Below are 18044 nucleotides of genomic sequence, written 5' to 3' on the forward strand. Positions count from 1 at the left end.
CTGTCCAATCAGGAAGCCGGGCACCGTGTAATGACGCGACGCCCTGCTTTCTGATTGGCCGGGAAGCTGGCTTCATGCTCCCTCGTCATCTCATGACGAGAGCATGGAGCCGGCCTCCCGGCCAATCAGAAAGCAGGGCGTTGCGTCATTACACGGTGCCCGCCTTCCTGATTGGCCGACTAGACGGCTCCGGCTGGGTACCGGACGAAGGCCGCTTTCTCGCTGGAGAGGCCCCGGGGTATGACAGCCTGCACATACTAAGGTAAGAGGGGACTTTTTTGTTAAACGGGAAGCCGGGTGGCGACTCTTTACACGCTGCCTGGCTTCCCGGCTAATCGGGAAGCCAGGTGGCGAGTCATTACACGCCACCTGGCTTCCTGAATGGGACTTCCGTTACTCGGTAATTGCTATCGGCGAGTACCGATAAAAAAATTATCGGTACTCGGTACCAAAATACCGGTATCGGTGCATCCCTAACGTGGTAAAATTACCCATTCCTCTTGACAAAAAAACTCCAGTTCCTGTAATTTCTTTGGTTGCCTGGCATTAACTGCATGTTTGAGATCTCCCTAAAGTGATTCAATGATGATGAGGTCACAAGATTTTGATGGCCACTAAAGAAATTTTACCCGTTTCTGCTACAACTACTAAAGGGCGGACTTGGCCTTCTGTTTCGGATAAGCGTCATGGTGGAAAGTCCAAGTCCTCCTCATGTGCCGCTTCTGGGTTGACTAATTCAAATTTTCCTTTAATTTCTCTGAATATGCTCCATTTCATCTTGCCATGAGTTGTTATTGATTTCCTGGGCTGCTGTAGCCTACAGCCCTATATCCCTCACAGTTGGGATGTGTACTTTGCTTCATAGCATTGTTGACATCTATCCAAACAATGGAACGAAAAACAATGGAGAAGCGCACTGCTGTTTAATGGTCACACTATTAAAATGTGATCAATAGAGAGCAGTGTGCAAAGCTCATCAAAAAAAGGAGAGGGACCCTGTAACTCGCAGAAATCAACACAAATAACTGAGGAGCGCTCCTACCCTTTGTGGGTGCTGGCAGCCCTAGTGTGGCTTGCAGTGTGAAAAGGAAAAACAAGGGGTGACTTAGGATGCCAGCAGACGTGCCTGAAGGTCCCCTGTGTGGTGACGTCCGGGGTCTTGTTAACAGGTCCTTGGGGCAAATGGCAAGGGATGGAAGGCTGCCCTCCGCGGCTGGAGGGAGGGGAAAGATGAGCCGCGAACGGCTATGAGACACAAACCGCCATGTCACCACGCTGTATCGGGGAAGACTGCCGGGAGTGCACCAGGTGCTGCGAGTTGGCCAACTCTGCCCATGTTTTGAGATTTTCCACTCTAATGACACCGCCCTCTCTTACTGTGCACTGACCCGCAGCACCTGGTGCACTCCCGGCAGTCTCATCTCTTCCCCCTCCAGCCGCCGTGGCTCGACCTGGCCAGCTGAGTAAGTGTGCCTGGTCAACATCTCACTTAAGTTCCGGTCCGGCAACCTTCCATCCCTTGCCATTTGCCCCAAGGACCTGTTAACAAGACCCCGGACGCTACCCCACAGGGGACCTTCAGGCACGTCTGCTGACATCCTAACTGTAAGTCACCCCTTATTTTTCCTTTTCACGCTGCCAGCACCCCCATAGGATAGTAGCGCTCCTCAATTATTTCTGTTGATCTATCCAAACAAAATGTTTATGGTTGTGACTCCATTTTAGTTTCTTTAGTCCATATGATTTTGTAGCTTCTTTGGGTTCTTTCTGGCATATTGTATGCAGGCTGTTTTGTGACATGAGTTCAGCAAACGTAGCGGTTTACAAATTTTGACCAGGGTTATGTAAACTTATGAGCACGACTGTATATAAAGATTCAGGGCCGTGTAAGGGCAAAACTATTAGAGATAGAATACATCCACAAAATTCACATAATTTTTCCACAATTTACACCAAGTGTCAATATAACCTAAAGGTGCAGGTCATGGCATGTCCTTTGAAAGGTAGGCTAGAATATGTAAACAAAGGGTTGTCCTTTTTTATTTTGTATTATTACTTTTTGTCTATTACTTTGTATTGTCTTTCTTTCCTTTTATCAACCTGTCCTGACTCTCCCTTGTATATGCATGCGCTGCAGTCTCGTTTCCAGGATTTGTCTGCTGCCTTGGACTCCAGTAATTTAACAAACAAACAGCTCAGTGCAAAGATAGAGGAACTGGTAAGAGCAGAGTTATGCTAACACTTCAGAGTCTTGTGATGTGCTTTGCTCTTTATGCTTTTTATTATGTGCTGACTTTACCCACTACTGGTTCATTGAGTCCCTTTGGTCATTCCCCTCTTGCATGTGTATGACCTGACTTGTATCACCATTTTATGTACTTGGATGACCTGTCCATAGATCATGCTTAGTTGTACAGCTGTTAGAAGTTGCATGTCTCCCTGTGACTAACTTGCATATGTTTTAGCAACAAAACATCTTTTCATGTATATTTCAATGTGAAAAATCATTGAAGGGAATTTATCAAAACGGGAGCAGACAAAATCTTTGGCAGCTGTGCATGGCAACCAATTAGCTTCTCTCTTCCATTTTCAAATCTTGAGTGAACAAACTGAAGAGAGATACTGATTGGTTGCCATGCACAACTGCTCCAGATTTTGTGTGCTCCAGTTTTGATAAATTCCCCCCAGTGTGTTCTTATTAGCTACCGGGTTAGGAAATACTGTTATACATACGGCACACATTAGAGTTTCAGTCCATGTACAGTCATTTTTAATCTAATCTCGTGTGTTTATGAAAGGCTGTCGGTAAAATCTTATTACACAGCAGTACTAAGGATATAGAGCAGTGCAGCAATAAGATCTATTTTTACGTAGCTTCTTATGTGGTCTACTCCCGCTTGCCTTAGTACCTGTGAGTTCCTCCATATACTAAACTGTGCCAGACAGGAACAATTTGTGCAGAGAGGGGAAGGTGGGGAGGATTTGGGAGGAAATTTATAGTGATGGATCTTCACACTGGACAGAGTATTCATAAAAGGTAATTGCTTTGGGTGGAATCCTTCCTGGACATCCACTCACATTTAGTAGCTTATTAAAAAGATAACTAAATGTTTCTGATTTACTGCCCCCCTCCCCCTTACATTTAAGGGGAAAACAGAGTACAGATCAAGGAGTATAAAGTCAGAGGTTAAATGGCCGGATCAGCCATGAGTATACATGGGTTTTATTACATAGGAGCATTAGCAGCTAAAATGTGTATCACTGCAATGTATCTAACATGTGAAATGTTACACAGTGATTATAAGACTCCATTCACATATGGCGTTTGCGGTTTCTGCGTGGCACGGAAATGCGCATTTTTTAAATGAGTGTGGATTCAGCAAGTTTAACAGCTATTACTATAGCCGCAAACGTGTGGAATCCACCCCTATAATCGCAGACTATTTTACGGGATACACGGTTTTGTACCTTGGGGACGCTGTAGTAGTCTTAACAATGCATTGGAATGCATTGTTTATGTTTAGCGGGTTTCCCCTTGTACCAATACGTGTGGAAAACCGCTCATGTGTGAATGTAGCCTCAAATATAACCATTCTAAGGAGAGGCTAAGCAAATTCTTATTTCTGAAGTAAAAATTCACCACAGTAGGAGGTATAGGATATAAAAGAAAGGATGATTGTGCGTTATAGGGAGTAGGCAGTGGGAGGAAAAACAAAAACGGAGCTTGTTTGGACTATGCTAATCGTACACTAATTCCGGTCACGCATTTGAAGATGATTCTACAGATTCAAATGCCAGCTAAGCATAGTCTTGGAAGGGCTGCATGTTTTTGGGGGCAATATAAAACAAAACCATATGCAGAACATCTCTGCAGTATATGCTCATTTTTATCATGTTTTACCCCTTTAAAAGTCAACTAAAGCCAAACCTTTTTTTAGTGGTAGTTCCTTTTTAGGGTCACAGGAGGACCTTTTACTAATGTGACCTAAATTCCGCATATAATAGGCTAATGTCTGCTATATGCCGACAGCGCTGCACCTGGGAAGGATCCCAAAAATATTGTCAGGATCCACCCTGCTGTCTGATAGCTGGCTCTTCCTCTATAGAGCCAGCTGCCCCCTTCTCTTTCTGTCCCTCTAATGAGCACTGGAGAGGAGTAGAGAAACTGGTATCCCTGTGGGGTGCGGTGACCGACCGTCACTACTCTCTGCAGGGGGAAGACCATGAGCTGAGCAATCAGTGGTTTGTGATTGCTTAGCTCCTCTATAGAGTTGGGGTTTGATAGCTGCAGTGTCACATTCCAGCTCTAAGAATTGGGAAGAGTTTTTCTTTTTTTTCCTCCTCCCTAATACTTCCATTAAATATCCTCCCAGTACAGAAAAATACCTGTTGGTCTGCCTAAATGCTCTCGGCTCCTAATTCCCTGATGTGTGCCTTTTCTGCACTGAAATTGTGGGCTGGTGTCTGATAAATTACAGAACCCATTCCCATCTCCACAGCATAGGGCAGGGGTGGGCAAACTCCATCCGTCCAGCTGTGGAGAAATTACAAATCCCATGATGCATCTGTCTCAGTCGTGGCTGTGAGATTCTTGCAATGCCTCATGGAACTTGTAGTTCCACAACAGCTGGAGGGCTGGAGTTTGCCCACACCTGGCATAGGAGTTAATTGTTTTGTTGTCCAAGATGAGAACTCGGAGGACTGATTAGACTCCTTGAGAGCACACAGAGTGCACAGGACAGATTTGGATTTCTGAAAGAATCAACAGGTAGGTATATTTTTAGCGCTTTAAGATCAGATATTACTATAATTCTTTCAGTTGTTTGTATTTAAAGTGTAAGTAAAGGCAAAACTTCCTTTTCATTTCGGGAAGGGTTACTCAAGTTTTTATTAAAAAGAACAACACGTTTGTTATTTTTGTTTCACAAGCACAGGTACTCCTCCTGTCTCCCAGGGCCGCAGGCTAGGTAGAGCTACTTCATTCATTTCCCCAGGTTCAATCCGAGAGCGCTGTCCGTGCTATTTTTGTGTGCTTCAAGTTTTTATTGCGGTCTGTGGACTTGCTGGGGAGATTCACCCCTATTTTTCTCTTTGTCACCAAGACATAAAATGAGGATAAATCCCTAAATAGAGTTGTCACCAAAAGGTGAGATTAAAAAGGGATACAGAGAGCAAAAAATAACCTTATGTGGAATAACCTCTTCCTGCTCTGTCAAATAAAAAAACGTTTTGGCTTTACATATGCTTTCCCAGACCAAAAGGAAGCAAATAGGAGATCATTGTTTGGGGTTTACATATACATGTCACCTCTTTACTTGGTGCATCTTTCCCAGGTCATTTTACAGATTGATTGGCTATCACAGTGGCATGACTTCCTGCAGCTGCTTCTGGGAAAGAATCAGTACTTCATACAGGAAGTCTCAAAATTTTAATTTTACTTCAAAAAGTGCATATTGCAGTGCGCATTTCAATCTACCGATTAACTGGTTAATGTGCCGCTTCATATAACTGCGCATTCTGTGTACAGTGTACTACTTCTTCTTCTCTTTTTTTTTTTTTTTTTTTTAAGATAAAGTATTTTGTTTTGTCTGTTAACTAGAAACTACAGAACCAAGATGTTATGGAGAAGCTGGACAAGGTAAAATGTAATTTTGATTTAAAAAATTGGTTCTCTGCGCTGTTTTCTTTATCTCTTATATGGGTTTGTGAATCTATTGTTTCTTGCAGGAAAGAAAGGTGTTTGATCAGAGGTTTTCTAAGGAGCAAAGTGCCCTTCGAGAACAGCTGCAGGTGAGAAGCATAATGTAAATGGTCTCTTGTTTTGCATGTCCCTAAAGAATCTACATATCGAGGATTTCCTCTGTTTTGATCATCTCTTTTACACGTACTAAAATAATATTTGTCCTCAGGTTCACATCCAGACAATTGGAATTTTGGTATCTGAAAAGTCTGAGTTGCAGACTGCCCTGTCGTTTACACAGCAGGCAGCACGTCAGAAAGGAGGTATACTTCAATTGTTTATAACCTTTACAATAGCACTGCGGCTTTGGTTTTAAAATCAAATGGCAAACAAGGTTCTTCTGCAGTTAACCCCCCCCCCATCAAAATGCTAATATTTAATTAAAACCTTTCCATATTTATTACATTATTTTATATCCAGTGATGTCATCACTGGGTCTCTGCATTGCACAGAGAAGTACCGACAGATCATGGCTGGTGAGAGGGGTCAGCAGGGTGCTGTACATAGCATCTTTCTAAAGCCCTCAGTCCTGATGCAAGCGGTGGGCTGGATCTTGTGGGCAGGAGTTGTGCAGATATCAAAATGCATTGATGGCTGGATGTCATTCTGGAGGAGTGGGCATTCCTAGGCATACAGCATTTGCATATAGACCACCGAAGGTAATGCCTACATTCAGAACAGAAATCCAGTGAACAAAGGGGGCAGACTAGGGAAAGTTAGGCTGAGGAGGATCAAGTCAGATGATGCTAGATGTCCTCCAGCCAGGAAATGAGGCGGGCTCTGTCTGACTTGTTGCAGCTTCCAATGCAGAGTTTTGGTTAAGCATACACCTTTTAAAGGAAGCCTGTGGGGGGGGAGAGAGACTATTGATAGGGTATGATAGCTCATATGTTATGTGATAACATTATACTGCTATATGCAGATTCATTTTGCAGGGTGTGGTTTTTTTTTTTTGGAGAGTATTATTTCCTTATTTAATGTACAATCATTTCATGCATAAAGAGTTCACATTCCTTATATGATTGTTACTTGGATTGTCCCGATACCACTTTTTCAGGACCAAGTACTTTCCCTCATGTACTTGCCGATACCAATTACCGATACCTTTTCTTAAAGGGACGGGTGACTTTAAATGATCCATAGTACAACTACATGTTATGTACTATGGATCATGATTTAACCTATTCATGTTAGCAGGGGAGAATTGTAAATCTATTGCTGTAGTGTAGTGGGGGGGTGTGCTGTGTATATATGTATTACATATACATTACACATGGTGTCTGCTAAACTACAGAGAGGTGCCGGCCAGCTAAATAAAGATCCCACCTGGACCAGTGCTGACTCGCCAGCACTGAAGGACGGCGCTGAGCTGAAGAGGAGGGTGGGCGGCGTTCCGAGTGTGATCCTCTAGTCTAGGCAGTCGCTGGCCACCTAAATTAGGACCCCCCACCTGGAGCGCCGTCCACCGGGGCAGCAGTGACGTGACGCTCGGCGAGGCAAGAAAAAAAACCCATAGCGCAAGCTTCGCCGCTATGTATCGGGGCATTTTGACAAGTACAAGTACTTGTCAAAATGCACTGTATTGGTCATCGGTCCTGATACCGATGCTAGTACAGGTATCGGGACATCCCTAATTGTTACCATAATTGTTCCATGAGCCCTGTTTTATATTTATCAAATGGCCATAAACTAGGGATGCACTGAAATCTCATCTGAAAATGGTACTATGAGCAAAATACAGATAGTGCCAACATGGCCGAAACTTCAGTGCATCCCTAGCTTTTCTCCTCCCTGCTGAGCATGGTCTGTGTCCCCCTCCAATCCCTGCTGCTCTCTTGCCTGAGTCGGCAGAGGCAGCCAACATCTGAGGGAACACGGACCGACGCCTTGCAGGGAGGAGAGAAGCTGTCAGGATGCCGAACAGGGCGGTGCAAGGCGGAGACAGCTATTGGCTGTCACGGGAAACTCTTCTCCCCGTACCTCTTGCTCAGCATCCTATGACAGGCGAGTCAGGATGGAGAGCAGGTTACAAGCACTCGGCGATCAGGACTGATCTCTTGTGTTTGTAAATAACTGAGGACATATAGTGTGCTTACTGTGTCCCCAGTTATGAATGAACAGGAAGTGCTATACATCACTTCCTGTTCATTCACGATTGTGGACATAGTAACTGATACTAGCTCCACAGTTTATGAATGGACAGGAGTAATCAGTATAGAGGCTTCGTGTTCATTCATAACAGGGGCTGCAGAAAACTGTGTCCTCAATCGTTTTCTATTTTAAAAGAGAAATATCAGGGGTCTGTTTAGACCCCTGATTTTTACCCGATAGTAAAGTAAAATAATTTTAAAAATGTTGGAAAAGCCAGTTTTGGATGCATCTATCGATCTCTAGAGAGAGATCTAATTATTTTTGGCGTCTGTCTAAAAATGTCATTCCGGTGCATATCTACCATAATAAACCCTTCTTTCTGTTCTCATAGCGGAGGTGGAGGATCTTGTCATGCGGTTACAGTCCACCCGACAGAGAGTAACAGAGCTGGAACGTACACTGTCCTCCCTCTCTGCTCAGCAGAAGCAGCTAGAAAAGGTAATGGTGGAACCAAAACATACATGCAAAGAATAAAGAACACCTTTCTATGGATCTCATTTTACTGGATGTACAGAATTCTTCAATAAAGAGCAATATTATGCAATAACCTATAACAATCAACCAGATCATTTAACAGAAGCTGATTTCTGAGGATGGGTTATCAGTTACTGCAGGCTCCTTACCTGAACCTGTCAAATACATGCATTTATTAGCAGTAAGTGGCTAATGGTGTGATTAATTGTTCTTCCCCAGAATGCACGGTGCTCTCAAGTGTCTTAACGCCAATTAGAAGAAAAATCACATTTAAATGCACAGTAGTCTGTATAATGTCCCCCTGGATGATGCCCCCATATGGGCATATGTTAATAAAGGTCCCTGGGCACTTTGTTGGTGGCTCTAAATCCCACCTGCCACTGACTGCCCAGGTTCCCCCTGACAAACGCAAACCAGTTAGTGTTGTTTCTAATCATATGATCAATGTACTGCAAGCTTCATTTGGAAAACCCTTCAGCCAGCAAGTAAACAGCACCACCTTCAGGCTTCAGTGGCGGTTTCAGTGCAATATGTGTTTAATACTTGTAATTGTCAGACACAATTACAGTATTAAAGTTTTATTTAAAGCCAAAAACATTTTTTATTTTTAAAGTAGTGAATGTTTAAAGCATGCCTTCCATAAAACAGGAAGGTCTGTTTTACTCGAAACGCTATTGAAAATGTGCCTGCCTCGGCCCTGGCTTATTACACTTCCAGTAGGTGCGAGTAACTTGACTGTGCCCTATCGCTGTCTCCTAGGAAAGCTGGGCACTCGGAATCCTGTAAGAAGGCACTACTGCATCGTGCTGGTTACAGTTTGTGCTCTTGGATAGATGTTGTGTAGCACATACCAGAATTTCTAAAACGCTGCATTGTTTGTGCCACAGATACCAGGCAATATTTTGGCAGCTACTTTGATGCTCCTGGTGATGGCTTGGTTATTTTTAGTAATCTTGAGCGTTTGCCTTTGATTTTCAGCTTAATAAAGAACTGGAGAAAGACCGTGACAACCTGCGACTGGAATCATTAAAGAACAGGTAATTTCTTGTGCTTCAGCCTTAAAGTCTGAAGAGATTAAAAGAGGTCAGCCATGTCATGTTTGTCCTTATCTTCTCACACAGTAAGTGCAGCGAAGAGCTGAAGCAGCAGAATTCTGAATTGTCAGAGAAACTGAATGCACTGCTCTCTGAGAATGCTGCCATGAAGCTGGAGCTGGGGGATCTGCGCAAGAAGCTTGAAATGGCAGAACTTATGATTCAGCAGGTAAGCTTTAATGCAAACAAAATATTTCTACTGGTGAAATAACATTTTGATGTCTGGAGGTGGAAAGCTGATTCGGACTTCTTGGTAGGTGGTCCTTTGACACAAATGACATTATTGAGGAGGCCCAAGTCAGTCTGTGCTTGTAGATAATACAAAATCGCCTGCACTCCATACGGTGTACAGACCTTGGATGAGAGGTTGGTGCTTGAAGTGACAACACGGATGGTGCCGTGTCAGATACATTCCATAATAGAAGTCACCAGCACTCGATGATATGTGCAAGAAGTAAAGCACTTTTCATTAAATTGTCACATGCGTCAAAGGGCCAACATTTCGTGGCCACGCAGGGTCCCTTCTTCTGGGCGACATAGTGAGACGTGTTATTCCACCAGTATGAAAGTCTATACCAGCCTTCTCGTTCTCAGGGGGAGCTGCTCTGGGAGCCTTTTCCATGTCCCCAAATAGTCATAGCTTCGGCCTTTGAGGCCGCTTTACTAAAAGATTTCATATTATACAGTTGTGCTCATACCCTGGCAGAATTTATGATTTCCTGGCCATTTTTCAGAGAATATGAATGATAACACGAAAACCTTTCTGTCCCTCATGGGTACTACCCAAATGACCCTGATCAAAAGTTGACACACCCTGGTGATTTTGGCCTGATAACATGCACACAGGTTCACACAAAGGGGTGTGAATGGCTATTAAAGGGAACCATCCTCACCTGTGATCTGTTTGCATGTAATCAGTGTGTGTGTATAAAAGGCCAATGAGTTTCTGGCCTCCTGACAGACCCTTGCTTCCTTCATCCCGTGATGCACTGACGTGTCTGGATTCTGAGTCCTGGGGAAAGCAAAAGATTTGTCAAAAGACATGCGGGAAAAGGTAGTTGAACTGTATAGAACAGGAAAGGGATATAAAAAGATATCCAAGGAATTGAGAATACTGCATCGCAGTCTCCTGACCTCAATATCATTGAGCCACTCTGGGGAGATCTCAAACGTGCAGTTCATGCAAGACAGCCCAAGATTTTACAGGACCTGGAGGCTTTTTGCCAGGAAGAATGGGCAGCTTTACCATCTGAGAAGATAAAGAGCCTCATTCAGACATACCACAAAAGACTTCAAGCTGTCATTGGTGTTAAAGCTTGCAACACACCGTATTAAGAACTGGGGTATGTAAACTTTTGATCAGTAGTTTCTGTTGTCATTATGATTTGGAAAAGAGTAAACACAGTTAATTGATAATAAATGGCTTCAGCCAAACACTACCCATGAGTGACAGGTTTTCGTTTTATCATATATATTCTCTGAAAAATGGCCAGGAAATCATAAATTCTGCCAGGCTATGTAAACTTATGAGCACAAGTGTAGCTCACACTATAAATTGTGTGATTCCCTTCAAGTGTCCAATCATGGGAAACATAAGTGCCTGTTTACTTCATCTGCACACGATTGGATATTCGAAATAAATACAATGTGTTATGTTTTTTTTAATCATAGTTTTTATTAAAAGTTTTATACAAATTACCGTAACAAGGTGCATCACAATAATGCAAACATCTAAGAAATACAACAGTTAGAGTGAAATGCAAAAAATGAAAAAGAATCTTCAGTAGGTCAATGAACTGACATTAGAGACTCCTAATCATCATCAAGTCATCTAACCACCATTAGACCAGATACCAAGGCAAAAAAAAGGGGAAATACCGGTCCAAGTGAGGAAGGCATCAACAAAGACCGCCCCTTAGAGATGTGTAACCTCCCCAAGTAATGCACAGTTTACCTCCATAGATAAAATCTATTGTAAATTATCCTGTAACCACCAGGGTGCTTATCGGCAAATATCATAGCCCTCATTGCTATCGTCGGGACGCTAGGGGATATCCACTTAAGCGCAATAAGTCTGTGTGCTACAAACAGAGCCCTGGATACAGCAGTCAATCATATCATCCCAAAGGTCGGAAACCTAAATGATCCCAATTAGGCAGGCCTTAGGAGAGCAGGGGAACCTGACCGAGAACAGAGTATATAGCTTCTGCAACATCCATTCAGTAACGAACCAGTTTGGGGCATCGCCACAGAAGATGTACATTTAGAGTAATTTCGAAGCCCATCATTTTATGTTTACATTTGTCTACATCACTTTTTCTTTTGTTTTTTAAAGTTTTCTAATCAGACGGGGACGCCAGATGCGAATCAGCAGCTTCTGATGGTCCTGGAAGAGAGAGATCAACTGGGTACCCAGCTAGCACAGGTAACATTCTTATGAAACATGAATACGGCCACTTATTGTATACTGAATTCCTGGATACAGATAATTCTTGTCAATTCTCTCTGCTTGGGACAACTTTTTCCATATAACTGATCATGTCCAACAGGTTCATTCCAACCTCCTCATGTAAGTAGTGCTAATACCCCAGAAATGACTGTTACTAGGGATGCACCGATACCACTTTTTTAAGACGGAGTACTGATACTTTTGATCAAGTACTCGCAGATACCAATTACCGATACTTTTTCTTAAAGGGACAGGTCACATTTTTTCTAAAGCAATACAAACTAATGCTTTTAAGGTCACTTTCTTAATATTATGATTCATGAGATGACGAGGGAGCATGACGCCGGCTTCCCGGCCAATCAGAATGCCGGGCGCTGCGTCATTACGCGTCGCCCGGCTTCCGGATTTGCTAGCTTCCTTATCAATCGGGAAGCCGGGCAGTGCGTCATTGCACGCTACCCGGCTTCCTGTTCGGCCGGGAAGTCGACTCCATGCTCTCTCATCACAAGTGACGAGAGATCATGGAGCCGTTTCCTGGCCAATCAGGAAACCGGGCAGCGTGTAATGATGCGCTGCCCGGCTTCCTGATACAGGAAGTACTCGTTCTAGGTATCGGAGTATTTGGGGGAGTACGAGTACTCACCCAAATACTTGGTATCGGCACCGATACTAGTATCGGTGCATCCCTAACTGTTACATTATCATCATGAATTAATTACAAATGTAGATGCCATTATTTTCCTGGGAAAGTCTCTCCAGTCTGTTTTTAGTTCAACAGCTGAAAAATAAACTTTAGTCATGTTTTTTTATAGCTGCAATTAAAAAAACAAACCCATTCCAGTTTTACTGGAATAGATAATTGTAGAGCAAAGCAATGGATTAATGTTCTGCCCAAGCAATGCAGCTTCAAGTGCTTTGCAGTGTGCGACTAAAACCAAATACATAGACATTTGATCAAATGATCTCTGCTTAAATGGAAGACCAGCCAGTATGTACTCTGATCCCAGCATTCAGCACAGATCATGTGACCAAACTCCTAGAATTTTGGGCATATGAGGGTAGCCAAGTGCAGCATTTTCTCCAGGAAACATAAGTATTTGAATCATTATTTTATTCCTCATTTATAGATGTCAAATTCTCTTCAACAACTGACGGCAGAAAGAGACCAGTATGTGGGGAAACTGAAGGAAGAGGGTGCTATCTGGCAAGAAAGAGTCCGTCAGCTGTCTGATCAAGTGGGTATTGCCTTTCTGGTTATTTTCTAACCTCTTTTCTGTGACCCACCAGCTTGTATTCGGTGATCCACTTTGGTCGGTGACCACTGGTTTAATTGAAGCAAAACTTCTGCCAAAGTGTTTTGTTGGGTCTTGGGTCTTACTCCTGTAACAAAACAATTTCAGTGGTTTTGGGTCAAAGATTGTTGAAAGGTTAAAACGTATCCCAATTATTAGCCACCTATGTCCCCTTGACACAAAGGCAAGAATGAAGGTCACTAGAACAGGAATATACAGACAGCAATGAAAACATGACCGAGGTTCTATCTCCATGCTTTATAATAGGGCTGTGCAATTAACGATTAAATTCTTTTTTTAAACTTTCTGCACGAGCATAATTATAACGCACATATTTGACTGTGCTAAATAGTGCTTCTCACTTGTCAGCGCAGTCACCTGACCACGTTGACCAATGAGTGCTTGCAATTTGCGAGCGAAATTCAAAATGCATAGGGGAGGACTGCGTTGAACAGCAGTACGGGGGACAGATGGTACACCCATACTGGCGGAGGGGAGGGATTGTTCGCCGAAAGGTAAGTATAGCTAGGGGGGTGGCAGTTTGGGAGAGACGGGGCCAGATTTAATCGGATAATTTCTATTTTTCCATATTACCTGGGAAAATGAACTTACCCTTTAATGCACATTGTGTGTGTGTAAGAGAATTCTGGCTACCACCATGGAATGGCGGCTGTAATCTCAAAACACATGCAGAATGTCCTACGCATGCGTTTATTTGCATGCAGATGGCGGGGGCAGCAGGGTTTCATTTTTATTTTTTTTTATTTTTTACTTTCATTTTTATTTTTTAAATCTTTGTTTTTTATAATTTTTTTTTAATTTTTACATTTTCTTAAAATTTCTATTTATTTACTTTTTCCATTTAATGTTCTTATCACATAGGAGATTAAAATCCTTTATGTGATGGTTTGGAGGTGACAGGTTCTCTTTATGGAACCTGCCCTCCAACACAGAACAGCTGTTCTGTGTAGTTCCTGACAGCCGAGACAGGTGGCGCTGTGATTACAGCGCCACGGTCTCAGAGAACACAAAAAGCCCGTAGAGCAGATGTTCTTCGCCTGCTCTACGGGCTCTATGGCTGAGCCATTGTGCCGTAGTTTTCGGGGTCCCCCAGGAGAGCGAGGGACCCAGAAAACTACGGCGGGGGGTGCGGGCAGAAACTATCGCCGCTGCTCAAATTGATACAAGTGGTCTGATCAGATCACTTGTATCAAACGAGCGGCGGCGGCTCCACACTGTACATTCAGCTCTGCTTGTCCGGAGCCGGGCTAAATGTACATAAAAACTACTCGCCCGGCGCCCGAAACTACATGTCCCGGGCATCGGGCGATAGGAATTCCACACCCCTGCCTCCCTTGTCATACTTCCTGCACTCCTCTCCTGCATATACTTCCCCCTGTCATACTCTCCAAACTCATCTCTCGCACATAGCTCTCCCTGTCATAACCCTCTTCACTACTCTTCTGCACATACTGCCTGCTGTCATACCCTCTGCACTCCTCCCTTGCACATACCTCCCCCCTGTCATACCCTTTACACTACCCTTCTGCACATAATGCCTGCTGTCTTACACTCCTAATCTCTCTTGTACCCTCTACACTACTCGAATGCACATACTGCTTGCTGTCTTACGCTCTGCAGTCCCACCTCTCTTCCACATACCTCCTTTTCATACCCACCAAACTCCTCTCCTGCACATACCTCCCCCTGTTAGACCTCCTTCACTACTCTTCTGCACATACTGCTTGCTGTCTTACCCTCTGCACTCCTCTTGCTCATACCTCTCCCTTGTCATACCCTTCACACTACTCTTCTGCTTATATTCCCCCTAGTCATACCCTCTACCACCCGAATGCCTCTCCTGCGCATGCCTCCCTGTCATACCGCCTGAACGCCTCTCCTGCGCATGCCTCCCCGTCATACCGCCTGAACGCCTCTCCTGCGCATGGCTCCCCGTCATACCAGCTGAACGCCTCTCCTGCGCATGGCTCCCCGTCATACCAGCTGAACGCCTCTCCTGCGCATGGCTCCCCGTCATACCACCTGAACGCCTCCTCGTCATTCCATGCACATTATTCTCCAGCATAAATTGATCCCTAAAAAATGTCTTTAGCATTGTTTTCTATATCCCCAAATGTTTCTGCTGCAGAAAGGGCACACTTTAGAATGAAGAGACAAACTGTCAAATGTACTTGGCAACGTACTCGTATAATTTATACGCTAAATATTCCAGTACTATGCCCATGAATAATACTGTTCTTAAATCCGTCATACAGCCTACACTCTGCACGTGCGGCACACTAAAACACTTATTTAGAGAGGTATGTCAGGGCAAAATAAATGATAAAAAAAAAAATATATTAGTACAGTTCTTCAATACATGCACATTTCCCCATTAAAGAACTTGCAAGTACAGAAAAATACTTCTTGTTCTGCCACAAATGCACTCCGTTTCTAAGTCATGTTGCGGGCTGACAACTTTTTTTTGTGGATGGGGTGGTGTCAGCCCTGCCCTGTTTTTAAACTAAACTACTTAAACTGTCCTATCACATTCTCCACAACATGGAGACTAATCATTCTGTAGTCCCAAGATAATAACTAGGTAGACTAATCAGATTCACAGGAATTGTGCACAAGACACAGGACAGCACTGAATTTCTGACAGGACCACTAAGTATTTTTTTCATTTATTGAACTCCTGTAACAAAACTATTTCAGTGGTTTTATTTAACAGACCAAAAGGAAGCGAATAAGTTCATTGTTGGGGTTTACATACACTTTAACCATTTTGTAATATCCTTTACCTTGCCTGCTAGTTTGGCTAGTATGTGCGAAATATTACCCTCATCTTAAGTGAATTAATATTACTGTTTTTTTCCTAGATACAAACCCTCAGCCAAGAGAAGGATAGTGCACGTGTCCAAGTTGAGCAGTTGGAGACCCGAGTGACAGAGCTACTACTTGCATCAGGTACACAGTGATGTGAAGACTTGGTCCTGATACAGTCATTTTTGCAGATAATGCAATTTGTCTCTCTGCTAATTTACAGCAGCGGAATCTGCCGACACAGAGCCCCCTGCACAGCAGGGCCCTTCTGAGGAGGAGCAGGCTCTTCAGAGAGAGGTGGAGAAGCTACAACAAGAATTTCAAGAGCTGCAGTCCAGGTATCGGGCCCTGGTGCAGGACAACAGCCAGCTGAGTCGCCTCAACCAGGAGCAGGAGGAGCGCCTGCTGGAGCTGGAGAAGTCAGTACAACGGCAGAGCGAGGACAATGTGGATAAACAGCAGATACTGGAAAACATGCAGAGTGACAAAGCCACCATCAGCCGGGCGCTGACCCAGAACAGGCAGCTGAAAGAACAACTGGCTGAGTTCCAGAATGGATTTGTTAAACTGGTAAGACACTTGCATGTGCCAGACATTGAGCCCTTGATGTACTTGTTTTTTTCTGTGACAGAATGTGTCTTGCATAGATGTGTCCTTGTGTTTTCACAGTAAGTGTTAATTAAATTGATGTCAAAACCTTCCGGGCAAATGGGAACCCCAGTTTACATAGCGTAAAACCCTTCTTTGTGTATGTATCTAGCCAAGGCATGTCTTTGTCATAGGACAGGTAGAGACCATCTGTATTGTTCTGAGATGTTGAAACGCACAGAAAACAAGCCGCAAAGAGAAAACTATACAGAGACAGCATGCCATAACCTAACTCTCCACAACATTTAGCACCTGTTTAACGTGACTTTTAGAAACCTGTTTCATGCTCAAACTCCTCTCTATCACAAAAAAAAGATCTTTCTATGTAACCAATAATCCAGTCGGCTGTGGAGTACATCTACTCAAGATGCCTAATCCAGCATATGGATATAGATCATGTTACGTGACTGTTTTAATGCTGCATTTTCAATGGATCTGTTGTACAAATGGCTGAATCATATTGGGAATAATCTTACGATTTTGGTGAATTTGTGGCTTTTGGTTATGGACAACTACTGGGCCTAAACCAAGATCTGGATGTGATTGATTGCTATAAATGCTGCAAGTCAGCAAGATTCTAAACAGTCGGTATAGGAATGCATTTGCACAGTATTTGACTGGATTGTTACACAGTAACGACAAAGCCTCCAGGTATGGAGGAAGCATAACACAATAACTACAATGCCTGTTTTATATGAACGAAGGCATAACAATACTGGCCCTCCATGTCTGTACAGCGCTTCACTGTGTTGTGCTTATAATGCATCACATTGGATTCTTGTATAGCAATCAATCTCTAGTCATGGAGAAATTACATGGGACCTTGCATTTTGCACAAGCAAGAACTGTAATGCTTAAGTCATAAGAATCAAAAGCACAGAATTCTGGTTCTCTGCATTTACACAGCACTTTAAAGTGTAAGTAAAGTCTCCTTTAAGAAAAAGGGGGGATGCACCAGCAGCTGTTAGCCATAAAGTGTTAGTGTGCACTCATATTCGCACATTATGGCAGTCTTACCTGGCAATCTGATCCCCTTCAGCGCTACCATGTCTGCACTCTCCTCCCTTTGAGGCGCTCCCATCTTCTCCTGGTTGTCTTCTGGGTTTTGAGTGTGCCTGCTTGCTTGCTTGGGCTGGGACTATGTTACTTCATCTCAGCAAAGAATCGTCGATCCTGTACACTAATCTACGCATGCACAGACCAGCGTACAGAAACAAAACGAAAAAAAGTGCTGACAAGCGGGTAAGAAGCCTCAATGGCAGAAGAGACCTACACAGTCTTTTCTGTGATGAAGTCTGCCTGTCAGCACTTTTTAAATTTGGACCTTGCAGGATTGTTTTCATGGTATTCACAGAATCTTTGATCACAGA

At 43.5% G+C, this 18044-nt stretch overlaps 1 protein-coding gene across 1 annotated transcript in view; it reads left to right on the forward strand.

Moving 5' to 3' along the window:
* Positions 1–18044, forward strand: part of GOLGA2 (golgin A2) — a 62580-nt gene that overhangs the window by 30883 nt on the left and 13653 nt on the right. The window contains exons 8-18 of the mRNA XM_018564054.1: positions 2138–2218; positions 5600–5638; positions 5728–5790; positions 5910–6003; positions 8223–8329; positions 9344–9402; positions 9487–9628; positions 11795–11884; positions 13036–13143; positions 16083–16170; positions 16250–16596. Of these exons, the coding sequence (XP_018419556.1) occupies positions 2138–2218; positions 5600–5638; positions 5728–5790; positions 5910–6003; positions 8223–8329; positions 9344–9402; positions 9487–9628; positions 11795–11884; positions 13036–13143; positions 16083–16170; positions 16250–16596 (1218 nt within the window). The remainder of the gene's footprint in view (positions 1–2137; positions 2219–5599; positions 5639–5727; positions 5791–5909; positions 6004–8222; positions 8330–9343; positions 9403–9486; positions 9629–11794; positions 11885–13035; positions 13144–16082; positions 16171–16249; positions 16597–18044) is intronic.

The sequence above is a fragment of the Nanorana parkeri genome, unplaced genomic scaffold, assembly GCF_000935625.1.
Source record: "Nanorana parkeri isolate BGI_ZX_2015 unplaced genomic scaffold, ASM93562v1 scaffold717, whole genome shotgun sequence".
In the NCBI taxonomy this organism is placed as follows: Eukaryota; Metazoa; Chordata; class Amphibia; order Anura; family Dicroglossidae; genus Nanorana; species Nanorana parkeri.